A 15,585-nucleotide genomic window follows, 5' to 3' on the forward strand; every position below is an offset into this window, starting at 1 on the left:
ATTTTCTTGTGAAAATCCTGATGCGGCCCGGCCTCACATAGATTCTGTCTCCAGCGGCCCCCGGCTGATTTGAGCTTGAGACCCCTGCCTTATAGTTTAGCAACACGCTAAGGTTTTTGGCTAATTTGTTATGTCCTGAGTTTTTCTGAAGGCTAATTTAGAGTTTAGCTAATATTTTAGCAACATGCTAACTATTTTTGGCTAATTTATTATTTGCTGAGTTTTTTTAGGCTAATTTAAAGTTTAACTTTTGTTTTAGGCTAACGTTTTTGACTAATTGAATATTACAATTAAACTAATAATAATAACTAGTTTAGTTTTCTGAGGAATTCTATACTATTTTGAATTTAGCTAGTATTTTAGCAACATGCTAACGTTTTTTGCTAATTTTTTACTGAGATTTTTTAGGCTAATTTCAAGTTTAGCTTTAATTTTAGCAACATGCTAGCGTTTTTGGCTAATTTATTATCTACGGATGTTTTTTTAGGTTTATTTAGAGTTTAGCTTTAATTTTAGCAACATGCTAAGGTCTTTGACTAATTTAGTTTACTGAGGAATTTTAGGCTATTTTTAAGTTTAGCTAGTATTTAAGCAACAAGTTAGCTTATCGGGCTAATTTGGCATCTACTAAGATTTTTTGAGCTAATTTGGAGTTCAGCTCATATTTAAGCGACACACTAAATATTTTTACAAAATTTTTTGTAAAAATGTATTAAGGATTTTTTAAGCAATTTTTATAAAAACAATTGAGGTCAACTTCAGCACTAATTGTTCTTTAACTGTTCAGTCTTTTTTGCAAATTTAATATTTTGCAAATAGCTTTTGCATTTTCAGCAAATCCTTTCAGCAATTAGAGTAAATTGTGTCACCATTAGGAAAAAACTTCAGCAACTATTTTCAGCCCAAAGCATTCACACTTGCATTATCGCAGGTAATGCAACCTTTCTAGTTATTCTTAATTTATTCTTCTGTACATTTTTAATTTGTAAAAACTCAATCACACTTTTAGCTAATTAAGAAATGTAACCCTTCAACTCTCCTTGGCTTGTTTACATTAAAAGTGGGGTCATCTGGACCCCACAAGACAGTGCGCTGAACTTTTTTTTATCATTGATTTTTGAGACATAAAATCCTGTCGACATTTGTCATGGAAGGAATCACACATCAATATGTGGCTGGAGTCATCTGGACCCCAAGGATAGCAGAAGGATTTGGTATCAAAACTTTCAGCTGGTTAACGACATTACATTACTGTTTATGCTTTTGATATTTGTGCACTTCATGGTTTTTAAGATTTTATGTAACTTAAGCAATTTTTCAGCCCCATTAAATGAAAGGACATTTTTTAATGTATATATTTTACACAATTAAACACATTCAGTATCTTCTTTGGTTTCTCTGCGTCCGGTACTGGGTTAAGGCTACGGTTAGGATACCGGTGCGGTCCACGTCCCGGTACCGATTTAGTCAAGTCCACATTTGTAAAAAGTCTGTGGGAATATGGGATTATTAGGAAAGAAAAGCACATTTGTTTGAAGGTTCCATTGTGATACTAATATTCAAGCATAATTTAGAGGTTAAAGTGGACAGGCTTGTATCTCTGTGGGGCCCGTTGACACCCTGAGGCCAGAATGTTCCTTTGAAAGCAGTGGGGATCGGTTCCGGTTCCCCTCGGACTCTGAAAAGGATGAAAAAGTGCTTTTCAGTCAGAATCCTTCAGGTTTGGCAGACCGCTCTGGAGAGGGATGAGTTCAGCTTTTTTCACACAAAACATCCCATTCTATTTTGAATAATCAGTGAAGCTTTTTAAAGCCAAATTTTCAAAATAAAAAATGACTAAATTTTATTCTCATTAAAGCACAAACAAGGGCTGTGTTTTGTTACTATCTACTGGTATCAAAATAATTAGTTGTGTAATATAAAAAGAGCCTTGTTACTGAAAAAAAAAAAAAAAACAGTTGAGTTTTTCCCTTGTGTTGGCCTCTGCAAACAAAGTGCTGAATTGCACCAGCTTTGCTCTGAAGGGGAAAAGGAGTAAAAAAAAAAAAAAAAACTTTAGCCTGCACAGTGGTCCCGTTTTTAGCTGAAAGGGCGTGCACACAGAACGCTTTCCCAGGCAGAGCACAAGCAAAAAGAGCCAGAGTGGAGCTGTTAAATTCTACGACTGCCTTCTGTTTCCTGCTGAAACCTGGTTTACCCCGTTTTTCAGGAATAGGTGAGATATTCCAGATTTCCTCTTTTTGAACAAAAAGAGGTTTATTGTTTTAGCTGCTGGAGCTCTGACAGATGGTGACTCTGAAGCTGTAGTGCTACAAAAATGTATTTTTCACTTTCTTTTGAGACATTTTTCAAGGTTTTGGTTGGAAAACTGCTCTCTGAAAAAATAATTAACATTATGTAAAGGTTAAGTTTGTTATCAAGGTTTTGACAATCTTAAAGAAATTATTGAGTTTGGACACAGATTTTTTTTTAACAGAATTGTTAGTACTCATCTGACAATGAAAGAAAAATCCACAATAATCACTGAAATAACTTTAATCTGGCAAAAAATACTTAGAAGAAGATCTGGACAGAAATGATTGCGTTCCTAAACTCGGTTGAACATGAGGACAGCATAAACTAAGATATTTTCTTTAACTGTCCTTAGTGTTGCTGTGAATAATGTTGCATATGTTCTTATGGAGTTCAGGATACCAGAGAACAGGTGGTCATAATGCCGTCTCCTGCAAAAATGAAAATAATACATGTTACTTTAGCAAAAAAAGAAGGAGCAGACTAAGTTGTTCCTTAATTCAATGGTTTTCTTGAGTCTTTTACCATAAACGATATCTATATATCTATATATATATATATATATATATATATATATAATCTTTTTTAACACTACAAAAACAAATTAATTATGAAATAGGAGTTATTTTGGAAAACTCTTTTATACCCGGTAGTGAAACGCTTCCATCTCTGAGGCTCCGCCTTTCGGTCCTTAAGGGTGCCGCCCATTTTATGACGTCAACCTAGAGCTGGCCCCGCCAGCCATCATCCATGGAAAAGAAAACAATAAAATGTAAAAACTAAAAATAGCGATGCGCATACTGTGTTGGCCAGGTGTTTATCCCCAAAATTTGGCACAGACAGAATGGTGAAGGCTAATCGGTTAATTTTGTGGTAGATTTTGGTAAAAAAAAATGCAGCCAACACCAGATGAAGATTTCAGGATTTATTGAAATGATGATTGCTGTGATTAGCACTGGTTGTGAACGTTTCTTTTCTCTTTGAAGCATCATCGATCTCCATATTCAAAATCCTTTCCCTCTAATCTGGATAACTTTCCTGCTCAATAATCCATGTTCAAACCAGTTCTTGTGATTCGTTGCTTACATTTTCCCCAAGGAAATAGTCTGTTCCCTTTCTCCTGCCGTCTTCCCAATATCAACCATCTACTTGCGCCATTCTTAGATAGTTTCAGGATCCATCCCAACATGTCGTGTAGATTCCTCACCAGAATGTCTTTGGTGTATGCCACTGCACGAAGTTTGAACTCTAAGTCAAATGAGTATTTCTTGGCCATCGCTAAATTGCTAGACAGCTGGCGTCTGCATGTGCACAAGCCGGGGGTGGGAGGGTTGGGGGCTCCCGAAGCTAGCGGTGATCACTGCTAGCTTCGTGTAGAAAGTGTTTGTGTTAGCCAGGGGGCGGAGCAGACTCTTCCTGAAAGGGGCGGCTCTCAACTTGTGATGTCAGCATGTGAGGACCTGCTCGTTTTTGTGGGTATGGGAGGGGCTGCTGTTGAGAGATCAGGTTTTTAGAGGATTACTCAGAAATGCATGAATGGATCAAAATATCACTTTGGGGTTCTTTATAGTGTTACATCCCTTATGGGTAAACCTGGCTCAGGTCTAGGGGTCTAGGTCTGTGCTGGTTCAAACTAAAAGGCAAAACAAAGGGAATTGGAACCTTGGCCAAACATAAAACAAGTCAGAGGGATTGCTGACCCGACCATGTCGACCATCTGAGTCAGCAGCTCCTGCTAATGGCTGCCTAACCAAAACCACCTGAAGAAAACAAACAAGACTACCAAGGTTCCAATCCTAAACTAAAATAACAAAACCAACAGTCTAAGACTGTTGAAGATAATGAGGGTAAAAGAATGAAACAAACCAGCATCACTAAAATCAAACCCCCAACTGCTACTCAGCCTCCTCCTCTGCTCCCCGCCTGCCTTGGTGAGGCCTCCTCTGCCTTAAATACCTGGCAGGTGCTAATTAAGATCATTTGCCCCACCTCCCAGATGAGCAGAATGGCAGGGAATGTTGAAAAGGTGCAACACAGCAGCAGCAGGACATAACAATAAGAATGAACATTATAACACACCTCAGAAAGTGGAATTTTCATGGAACGGCCCCTGTAAAGACAGACGCTGATGTATAACATGTTTTAGTGGCAATTTTTTAGATATGGAGGATATATTTATATATAAGTATAAATATGAAAGTTAACCTCTAAACAACCTTTCTAAGTATTTATTTATTCAAATAAAAGCAGATGAAAATATCCAATATGAAAAAGTTGTAATTGTGATGTTGAAAATACTCTGGTTCCACCAACAACTCACAGGCGAAGTTCTGATGAACTCCTGCTGCTCTGCAGACACAATCTCCTAGAAAATAAAGGATGAATGAATGAAATGGTTTATTTCAAGCAATCAGGTAATAATAAGTAAAATAACATCTTACATAATCAAAAGTTGATCGCTTGAAAGGGAGTGGGAGGAAGCGAACTTATATAATTCCACCCAGGTTCGACCATACCGTTATCTTTACATGAATTATCAACATCCAGTTCAGGACTTATTATCAAATATTTAAACCCTTCAATCATAGATTCAGGTTATTAAGGATCCTTAAGATCAGTGATGTAATTACATTTCCAACATCCACCGACAAGTTTTTAAAATTAATCTGTACCAAAAATCTAAATATAGTCAGACGATTATTATCAGGAAAAAAATCATCCACATCAATCAATACCAAAAATCCAAAGAATACCCAGATGGTTAATAATCAATAATAATAAAAGGATGAAAAAATTAAATAAAAAGACCACTGGAAATGCTTTGAAAATGGATAAGATGATTGGAGTGGGACTTTTCGAGATATTATTAGTTTACGCCACCAGGTGGAGATGTTTGTTCTTCCCAAACCCCCTTAAACACCCCGAGGAGAAACTTTAGGGTGAAAACTTCCCAAAAATCACCAACTATCATCAGAATTCCTCAGTAGTTTTTAGTTTTTTTAATTCATTTTTGTCAATTTAAATCCTTAAAGGTTTTACTTTTTATAATATACACATTCTGAAGCATATATGAAATAAAAATCAACCTAAATTCTGTAATCTTGTGTTTAAAAGGCGTTAAAGACAGATTGTGTGTGTCTAAAAATCAAGACTTTATGAAAATGATTAAAAGAAAGGTGTCTATTGTTGGTGTTTTGTTTTTAGGTGATAACTGCACTTTTAAAAGTGTAAACAGTGAAAGTAGTGCTGCTCCACAGCAGCAGCAGCAGCCGTGTGAAAGAGTTGCTTAAGCTGTCATGTGTTGCTCTGCCTTCCTGGGCATTGGCTGTCACTATTTATAAGACTTCATGTCAGGCAGCTCTGGCTGTGTGTGTCCAGGCTGTCCCCCTCAGAAGATTCCAGCAGAGGAGGTTCACCAGTGAGCCGGGGGCTGAGCTTATCTCCACCCCTCCATTTCTTTTGTTTTTCTTTCTTTCTTTTTGCTTCTCCGTCTGTTTGGATGATAGTTCCGATTATCTGGAGTGTCTTTCGGAGAACCTGAAGAACTTTTTGCCCTTTGCCCTCCTTGGCTGGGTGCAGTGGGAGCAGGCTGTCATGCTAGCAGCACACGTTAGCAATGCCCCTTTTATGGCTGCATCTCACCGCATCAACTACAGGAAGCTCTTTCCCTGGTTGCCAGGACAACCGCGGAGGATGGCCCTCAGCGAGGCCCTGCAAAGAGCGTTGTCGTGCAGTTTGCCTTCTGACCAGCTGCTGGGTGGGAGTGGGAGGAGCCAACTCTGCAGAGGAGCTTCCCCCAGCTCAGCGCGGGTCCCGCCGCCCCACTGCCCCATTCCGAGACATAGCCGGAGCATTGCTTCCCGAGCTGCTCTCTCCCTCCGCTGGTCCCTCCACAGCTCCAGCACACTTTGGTCCGGGGCAAACAGGAGCACCGATGTTAAGATGTCATCCTCATCCTCCTCTTCCTCTGCTGGTGATGCTCAAGGAAAACCTAAACCTGCATCAGCGCTCTACAAGAGAGCAAGCCTGCAGAGCAGCACCAGCCCCGGTGAGTGAAGATGACAGGGAGTCCCGAGGAAGGAGCGGGAACATGCAGACGTTAGGCAGCTCCAGAGTCCGAAAACAGACCAGTTCTAAATGAGGACTGGGTTTAGACGGGAGAATGTTAGTTTGTTGGGACAGCTTCACTAATCACTTTAGTGTGAATGCTTAGTCAGCATTCACACTAAAGTGATTCTCCTGATCCTTTCTGTACATTTCTTGGCACGAAGAACTCAATCACACTTTCTGCGATTTCAGCAATCTTGATATCAAAACGTTCAGCTCGTTCAGGACATTACTGTTTATGTTGTTGGTATTTATAAACTTTATACTTTTTTAAATATTGAACAAAATATTCTCCATATGAAATGAATGAGAACGTCTTCAAATTTCAACATTTTAAGTAAATTAGCAACAAGCCTTTAAATATATATTCACGGGATATGTTTTTATCTTGTATAGTTATTAAAAAAATGGAGTTTAGCTTACATTTTAGAGACATGCTAATGTTTTTAGCTAATTTGCTATTTACTGGGGTTCTGTAAGCTAGTTTAGAGTTCAGCTTTTATTTTAGCAACAGGCTAACGTTTTTGGCTAATTTAGTTTACTGAGAAATTTTAGGCTATTTTGGAGTTTAGCTAATATTTCAGCAACGAGCAAGTTTTTGGCTAATTTTGGATCTACTGAGGTTTTTTTATGCTAATTTGGAGTTTAGCTAATATTTTAGCAACATGCTAACGTTTTTGGCTAATTTGTTATCCATTGAGGTTTTTAAAGGCTAATTTAGAGTTTAGCTTCAGTTTTGACAACAGGCTAACATTTTTGACTAATTTAGTTTACCGATTTAATTTTGGCCTAATTTACAGTTTGGCTAATATTTAAGCTAGCTTTTTGGCTAATTTGAAATCTACTGAGGGTTTTTGTGCTAATTTGGAGTTTAGCTGATATTTTAGCAACAGGCTAACATTTTTGGCTAATTTGTTATCCATTGAGGTTTTTATAGGCTAATTTAGAGTTTAGCTTCAGTTTAGCAACAGGCTAATTTATTTTACTGATGAATGTCGGGCTATTTTAGAGTTTAGCTAATATTCAAGCAACAAGCTAGCTTTTGGGGTAATTTGACATCTACTTAGGATTTTTATGCTAATTTGGAGTTTAGCCAATATTTTACGCAACAAGCTAGTTTTTTTTTGGCTAATTTATTATCTACTGAGGGTTTTTAATGCTAATTTTGAGTTTAGCTAATATTTTAGCAAAATGCTAAAGTTTTTGGCTAATTAATTGTCTACTGATGTTTTCTTTTGCTTCTATTTTAGCAACAGGCTAAAATTTTTCCGATTTTAGTTTACTGAGGAATTTTAGGCTATTTTGGAGTTTATCTAATATTTAAGCAACGAGCTAGCTTTTTTGGCTAATTTAGCATCTACTGAGGTTTTTTTGGGGTATTTTGGAGTTTAGATCATATTTAAGCAACATACTAAATATTTTTGCAAATTGCCATGTATTAGGGATTATAAAGCAATTTTACTGCAATTTTTTTCAGAAATTTAGGTAAACTTCAGCGCTCTTTCATAATTCTTTAATGACATTTCAAGTCTTTTAGCAAATTTAATATTTTTGTAAATAGCTTTTGCATTTTTCAGAAAATCCCTTCAGCAATTAAAGTAAATTGCGTCACCATTTTCAGCAAGAAGCTTCAGCATCTTCATTGACAAATTTCAGCTAAAAGCATTCACATGAGCATTATCACAGGTAATGCAACTTTTCTAGTCTCATGTGTCTTTGTCAATTTGAACTCTTTAAGACCAGAGCTCTGGTGTTTATGTTCTTTGATTTACTGCAATTTTTTTTAATTGTTAACACGATAATTCCAGTAGATTTTGAAGGAGAAAAGCGGCTCACGCCGCTTTTCTCCTTCAAAATCTACTGGAATTATCGTGTTAATGGTTGAAAAGTTACAGTATGTTAAATATTTAGTGCTTAAGAAAACAGCTGAAAGTAAATGTTGATTTATTTTAAAGCCGTTAACTTGACAGACTTTCGCACAATGGAATGTTTGACGGAATGCAGCCGTACATCCTAAGCAGTAACTCTCTCTGACATTTACTTTCCGGCATTTGCTGAGGAAGCTTGCGCTTGCTGCAGTAATAAATAACTTAGAGCTTTCTCCAGCCATGCAGTCATTTAAGTCCTCTCAATTAGCCGCCTGACTGAGCGCCGTTCTCTTCCAGTCCATCTTCAGCAGCATATGCGGGACACCACCAAAGGTACTTCAGTCTGACCCCTTCACTGCATGTTTGCCTGAAAAATGACGGCTGGAAAACCGGATTGACTGAAGCTGTGGAGGAAGCTAAAGGAGTCGTAAATAATTAGCTTTGACATTTGTTTTTTACTTCTTTTAATTCTGCAGAAATCGCGTACATATTTTATACGTTTCATGGAAAAAATTGAGCATTCAGCTTTACCTTTTCTAAAATTTCTTCTTTATTTCTTGACTCATTTCGGTTAGAATGGAGCTCTACAACCTGATGTGGATTTTATCCCTCTGTTGTGACTGTACAGAAAAATTATAGTTATTTAAATAAATAATGGCTTTGTAGTCTTATTTGTTTTAATTAGGTTTAAATTTTCAAATTTCAGGTTTGTCAGTGGTTGTTTATTCGATAAATGTATCTTTTGCTGCAGTTTTTACAGAACGTAATTGCATTACATGTATAGATTTTTTAAATGAGATTGTACATCAGTGTTGTCATGTTTATATTTGGTAGTAAAAGGATGAATATGCACTAGGAGGTGTAACGGATCACAACACTCACGGTTCGGATCGTGTCACGGTTTTAGGGTCACGTTTCCGATTATTTCTCGGATCAGTAAAAAAGACAAAACAGTTTGTTAGTGACTCGATTAGTCGACTAATCTAAAAAAATAATCGGTGATTAGTCGACTATTAAAATGATCGTCTGTGGCAGCACTAACTGTGTGTTGCTCGTATGATTGTTCAGCACCCTTTGTTTTGTGGTTTTCTGTGTGACATGTGCTGTTGAATTTGTCAATAAAAAAAAAGTAACATAAAACCTATTAGAGTTTGTATAGTTCAGTGATATTTTTATTTAGATTTTTCAATTCCATAATATTTTGTTTCCTGATATTAGCTTGTATTATAACTTATTTAATATTTGAATTTATGTTATTTCTTCCATATACAATTAATGGTAACTTCTTAAAGCTCCATGATGTTTGAATGTGTTTCTGCTCTCTGTGACTCAAACCTGTGAAGTTTAGGAAACTGGAGGACCGCGTTAACTCCTCTGACCACTAGAGGGAGTTTATGGCATGGAAATGTTCAGTCATGGAATCTGCCTCTGCAAGTAGATATCAGTATCTCTGCTCTGTGCCTGACCTGCCTCCCAGCATTGCCGAGGACCAACTTGCTGTGTGTTTGGCTGGAAAATTCCAGAGCCTCCTTGTTCTGGGAATAGCTCGGTTGTTTTCCACGCTGTCTATTCTGGAAAAGAGATTTTGTAAAGCTGGACCCAAGGCCTTGAAAGGTGTCACACCAACCTGAAGGGGATGAAATGGCTCATAACATCTGCACAAACAAAGACACAGGCTCGACATTCTGCCAGCATCTCTCTGTGGGGTTATCAGTAACCCCTCCAACACTCGGTGGTTATGATGGGTTGAATTTCATTGCTAGAGTACAGTTAAGTAGACCGCTTTGGTGTGTTTCTGTTTCCAGAATGGCTCCAAACAAAGATCTCCTTTCATTTAATCCTCCCCATTTGATCTGGGATGAGCCGCCGTAAGCTGACGTTTGGTCCATAACTGGATTTTTATTGTCTCCTGACCTCAGTCAGTCGGCAAATTACGAAAAAAATCTGTTTGTTATACAAAAGTTTACGCTTTCTTTAGGAACATTTGGTTACTCTCAGTTCTTTATAGTAATCCAGTGTGATGTTGGAGGTCACACGCTTTGTTTGGATGCATGGATAGATTTTTCTGTCATTCATATGTGGTCTATTCTGAAGTTATATATCTCAACAACATCAAACCTATAATAACTATTAGCTCTTACAGCTTAGAGTTGAATCCTTGACCTACATTTAGTGTTGGCAACAAAATTCTGACCTTTTGATGTACAAGCGCTGCTGAGAATGCCGTGTTAAATGTGCCAAATGACAAAGTGTTTACCGCTGCTATATTCAGAGCAGTGACAAAGGGAGCATCTGTGGGGAGGATGATAATAAACAGCTTTATTAAAGACTATGTATATACACGTCTTTATATTGTTGCTCATTGTTCTCTTGTTGCTTGATGGCTTGCTCACTACAAAGTTTTGGGTTTGGTTGAATTCATGTCATAAAATACAAAGAGCAGTTAGTTCACTTACGATCCTGTGTGTTGTCCCAGGTCTGTAATGTTCTTCAGATACACTTTACCTATAAAGACAGAATAAAAAAAAAAAAAAAGAAGAATTTAGGAAATCCTATTGTCTCATTTAAAAAGAAAATGGAAAAGAAAAGTTTTGAGAGACCCAGTCTGATCATCTTTTGATCTATTTCTAAGTCATTCCCAGTGGTCTTTTAATTATAACTATGGCGTTTTTAAGCAAAATAATAAATTAACATTGTGTCATTTTCTAGGACATTCATTCATTCATTCATCTTCCAATCCGCTTCTTCCCTTTCGGGGTCGAGGGGGTGCCAGAGCCTAACCCGGCTACTGATGGGCGAAGGCGGGCTTCACGCTGGACAGGTCGCCAGTCTGTCGCAGATTTTCTAGGACATCTTTATTAGAAATGTACCTCCAAGCTGTTGGTGCTGAGTAAGCCTGTCCCTACTTCCCATCATCCCTCTGTTTACACTCTCTCCTGCTAGCTTACAGCCCCTCACACCACAACCTAACATTACCAGTGCAACAAAAATGGTGAGCTATACTGGAGATATCCAGACGTACAGTTTTGATCAGATTCCAGCTCAGACGAGGAAAACAAAGACGTTCATGAATTTATTTGTCTGGAAGTGGACGATCAGAATGGAGCAGAGCAGGGAATTGGTGACCCGCCATTATAGGTCGTCACTTTTTTCAATCTTTTTGAAATTAAATTTTTTTTATCTGATTCACAATGATTTGAATAAAAGAGTAATTCTTAGAAATGTGATGTTAAGCTTAGTTTTCTTTATCTATGTCCTCCATCATGAGAAAAATGCCACAAAAACATGTCAGAAACACAGTTTTCATCAGAGTGGGTCTGTAAAGAATGACAGAATAAACGATGTATCTCACAGGATTGTTGCTGTCCCGTCCTGTTGGTCAGTGAAACTTCTGTTCCCCTCGCCGAGTGATGCCCCAGCCTCTGGTCCCATCTATTTATCACACAAAGTGTATCTCTGGCCTGAGCTAAAGCTCTTTAATTATGGGATGTTGTTTAGTAAGGCGTGTAGTAGGTCCATCAGTCCTGCTGCTGGATTTCAATCCTGTAAATATTTCTGCTGCAGCTCTAGAGGTGTTACTGCTTGTTTTTGACTCCATCGATGTTTGTCTTTATGTCTGTGAGTAGTGTCATTGTGCGTGATACTCCTACAGTGCTTGGAGTTGACCCAGTTGGCCGTTGTCATGATGTTGTTAGTGGATTAAATTTTCCATTCTAAAGTAGATAATTTTGTTTCAAACTCAGGAGACTTTCTCTAAAACTTTCTCTTAAAATGAAAGCAAGAAGGAGAAAATCATCCATTCTCTCACCTGCGTTCTGTAGTGCTGGGATGAAGGTTTCTAGCCCGACTTCAAAAACCACATGGTGGGTTATTGTTTCTCTTTTGTATTGATGTTGACGTGGTGAACGAGCTGATGACAGATTTGTCATGTGATTGTTCCTCAGAACTCTCTTTTCTCCCATATTCAAGTGCATCTTTCAGAATTTATGAGGATTTTTGGAGATCATCCATCCTCCATTTTCTTACTTTTTTTCTCATTAATGTTTTTTATTGATTTTTTATTTTTTTCCCCATAAACCTGACAACAGCAAAAAAAAAAAAATTATCAGAGTATCAGATCAGTACAATTAGAGAAAAGAAAACTAGAAAATTTCCACAATTCAGCTGATGCAGTGGAAGAAGAGTTTTGTGTAGTTATAAATGTCATAAAACGGCTCCACATTCTTCTGTCTTTTCCTGGGTGTTGTTAGTCTTGGCGATCCAAATCTGAAATGAAGCAGTCTCTGTCATGAGTTTAACCCAGTCCATGAGCTGAGGTTTGTGGGGACTGCTCCAGTTCTCTACAATGAGTCTTGCAGCCACTAATGATCCAGCTATTACAAGCCCAAACAATTCTTTTGGAAATCCAAAAGGCCGAACAGATTCATCTCCCAACAGACATAGTTGTGGTAATTGAGGAATAGATAGTCCAACCATGCTTGAGATCGCTTCAGTCCAAAAAGGAAAAAGGACAATCCCAAAACATGTGAAGAAAAGTACCAGAATTATTTCCACATTTCCAACAGTTGTTCTCTCGCAACAGCCCATCTTAAACATCTTACCAGTGCACTATTTTATTTCTTATGGGACCGGGTCGCAGGAGTCTAAGCAAAGATGCCCAGACTTCCCTCTCCCCAGCCACTTCCTGCAGCTCCTCTGGGGGGAACCCGAGGTGTTCTGAGGCCAGCAGAGAGACGTAGTCTCTCTAGCATGTTCTGGGCCTTCGTCAGAGCCTCTGTCTAGTGGGACATGCCCGGAACTCCTCTCAGAGGAGTCCAGACCAGATCCAGCAAAAACATCAGCATTTTCCTCAGCATCTGCTGTTCCTTTGGCTTCATTGTTGGGTTTTCTTAGAATGGGATCCTTTACGTGTAAGACAGGAGTGTCCAAAGTCAGTCCTCGAGGGCCAGCTTCCTGCTGGTTTTCTAGAAACCCTGCCTCTTCAGCTGCAGGTGTGTTTGGCCAATAAGGAGCTTTAATGCCAGGTTGATTGGAAAACATGTAGGGCACTGGGCCTCGAGGCCTGGATTTGGACACCGCTGGTCTAAGATGAGCTATCACTTCAGTTACCTAAAGCTTGTACTTGTTTTCATCCATGAATCTCCTCTTTGGTCTTCTCCGGACCTCTTTCTTGGTATCTCCAACTTCAGCATTCCTTTACCAACATCATCAATCGATCAATCAATCACCATACTTTATTAATCCCAAGGGAAACTGGTGGACAACACATGCAAGACATATTGCACAATGGTGGGTAGCAGCCACGCAAATCTGGGGGTGTAGGTACCACATGTGCTCGGCCTGCAAGATCTGCTCGGGGGCTTGTGACTAGTGATGACGTGACACTACAGTAACTTAGACAAACGACTTAGATGTTTTGCACCGTTTTTCTGTACTGAAACATATGTTTATAATAAAGTTTATTTAAAAAAAAAATAAAGTGTTGAAACCTGGTCGTTCTATTATTTATTTTGCATTGACAGCTCCTTTACTGATGGCTGCTCTCCTCAGTGTTTATGTCACCGAGCAGAAAGTGAGCTGCATATTCCTGCGGGATTTCCTCCGGTCTGTGTGACTAAAAAGAAGTTCAACACTGCCAGGATGTATTTTGAAAAAAATTACAAGCGCATAACCACTTCTTTTTTCTCTTTTTTTTTATGTGCGACCAACAACAAGCTATCATGCTACTCCCGAGCACCCATTTTAGCATAAACTTCACGTTTCCAGCCTGATTTCTTTCTACTAAAATAACGATTAGTATCCTGTGATGATTCACCTCGATTGAATTATTTTGTTGTCGAGGTTTTTGCGGTTGATTGCAAATATTGCACCCCTTTTGTGATTCTTTGTGTATTTGTTCGGACCTCCTCGGTTCTTTACTCGGGAAGAGTCCGTGCATTGTTATGGCGGAAGTGTGTCATTTCCCGTGTCACGTGACAGTGGTCTAATGGTCTGGACCAATCGCAATCTTACTCGTCATCAAGCCGCAAGCCCCCGAGCCGATCTTGCAGCCTGAGCATATGTGGTACCATAGACTGTATACAAGAATGACAATAATTTTTACAGTCAATGTGTGGTACCCACACCGGCACCAAGTACCCAGAAAAGACACATGTGGAGGGGGCATCACTGTTCTCAACCGTCTCCGTCTGCTTCCTTGCATTTATCTCCAAACTCCTGCTATGAACTTTTCCTCTCATGTTTTCATTCCTGATGCGATCCTGTCCCTAACTGTAAGGGGTGGATAAACATGCTACGTTGAATTTTAGCCTCCTGTGGTGTGCCTGTGGTTACAGAATTCTCCTCTGATTTTATTTTTGGATCTAAGTGCCATCTGTTGGAAAACACACTGCTATTAAAGCCTTTTGGGGTTAACAAAAGCCCAAACAGAAAGTGAAAAGTTCCTGAAGCCTGTTAGTACTGTACCGTTCATGCCTAACAAGGGCCCATCCATACTTTCTCAGATTATCTTTAAAGATTTTCATTTAGAAAAACCTTACTTGGTCAAAAACTTTGTTCCACTTGATACAATTATTTATGTTAAATCTTTGGGAATGCAGTTGTAAGTTTCTATCTCATCTTCTGTGCTCTCCTGACACACAAACATCTGAAGAATCTGAGTTTTATTTCTAAGCTAAAAATTTTGGTCTACATGTCAAAAATAGGTCATTGGCTAAATATGCAGGAAACTCTTGAATGTTGTTTGACATCCGACACGTTTAAAATATGTGTGAAGTGTTTCTGTCGTTGTGTAGTTGAGTTTGTTGATCTGGACAGACCACATTCTTTTTATTGAGACTGCTGACAGAAGACACACAACTTTCTAACCGAACTGTATGTTTTCTTTCTTCATTCTTAGTGACATTTTAACCTTCTAATAAGGACAAATGTGCTCTTTAGGCTGATTGCTGCTCGGTGTTCCTTCGTTAATCATGCCAATTGTCTGAATTATTTTAACTAAGTATCTTCTTGACTATTTTGGATGTTACTAAGTTTTAGCCTCACTTTTATGGAGTTGTTAGTTCACACCACTGACTAGGGGTGTACCAATTAAATTTAACGATTCCATTAATATAATAGTTTTTAGTTGCAAATCTAAATATTAATTGATTTTGGTTCGTTTTGAATGATCCGATTGGATCAAATTCACTCACCTAAAATGGATCCAGGAGATCTTTATCCAAAACTTCCACCAGTGAGACTCAGAGATAAATACCTGGTACTGAACGGTGCAGGTGAAGTTTTCCAGATTCTGTGCATTTCTTGAAGATGATCAAGT

General features: G+C 38.5%; 1 protein-coding gene across 4 annotated transcripts in view; it reads left to right on the plus strand.

Annotated features, from left to right (window-relative positions):
• The window catches only part of LOC112145700 (AMP deaminase 2), a 42,184-nt gene that overhangs the window by 2,158 nt on the left and 24,441 nt on the right, over positions 1-15,585 (plus strand). For 2 of the 4 annotated variants that reach the window (XM_024271081.1, XM_024271082.1), the window contains exon 1: positions 5,971-6,340. The exons of 1 other annotated variant lie outside the window; for it this stretch is intronic. In XM_024271081.1, coding sequence (XP_024126849.1) covers positions 5,986-6,340 — 355 coding nt within the window. In that variant the 5' untranslated portion in view covers positions 5,971-5,985. Of the gene's footprint in view, positions 1-1,483; positions 2,216-5,970; positions 6,341-15,585 lie in introns of those variants that run through there. One more of the 4 variants, XM_024271085.2, reaches the window with a different exon arrangement.

This window comes from Oryzias melastigma, linkage group LG5, assembly GCF_002922805.2.
Source record: "Oryzias melastigma strain HK-1 linkage group LG5, ASM292280v2, whole genome shotgun sequence".
Lineage (NCBI taxonomy): Eukaryota > Metazoa > Chordata > Actinopteri > Beloniformes > Adrianichthyidae > Oryzias > Oryzias melastigma.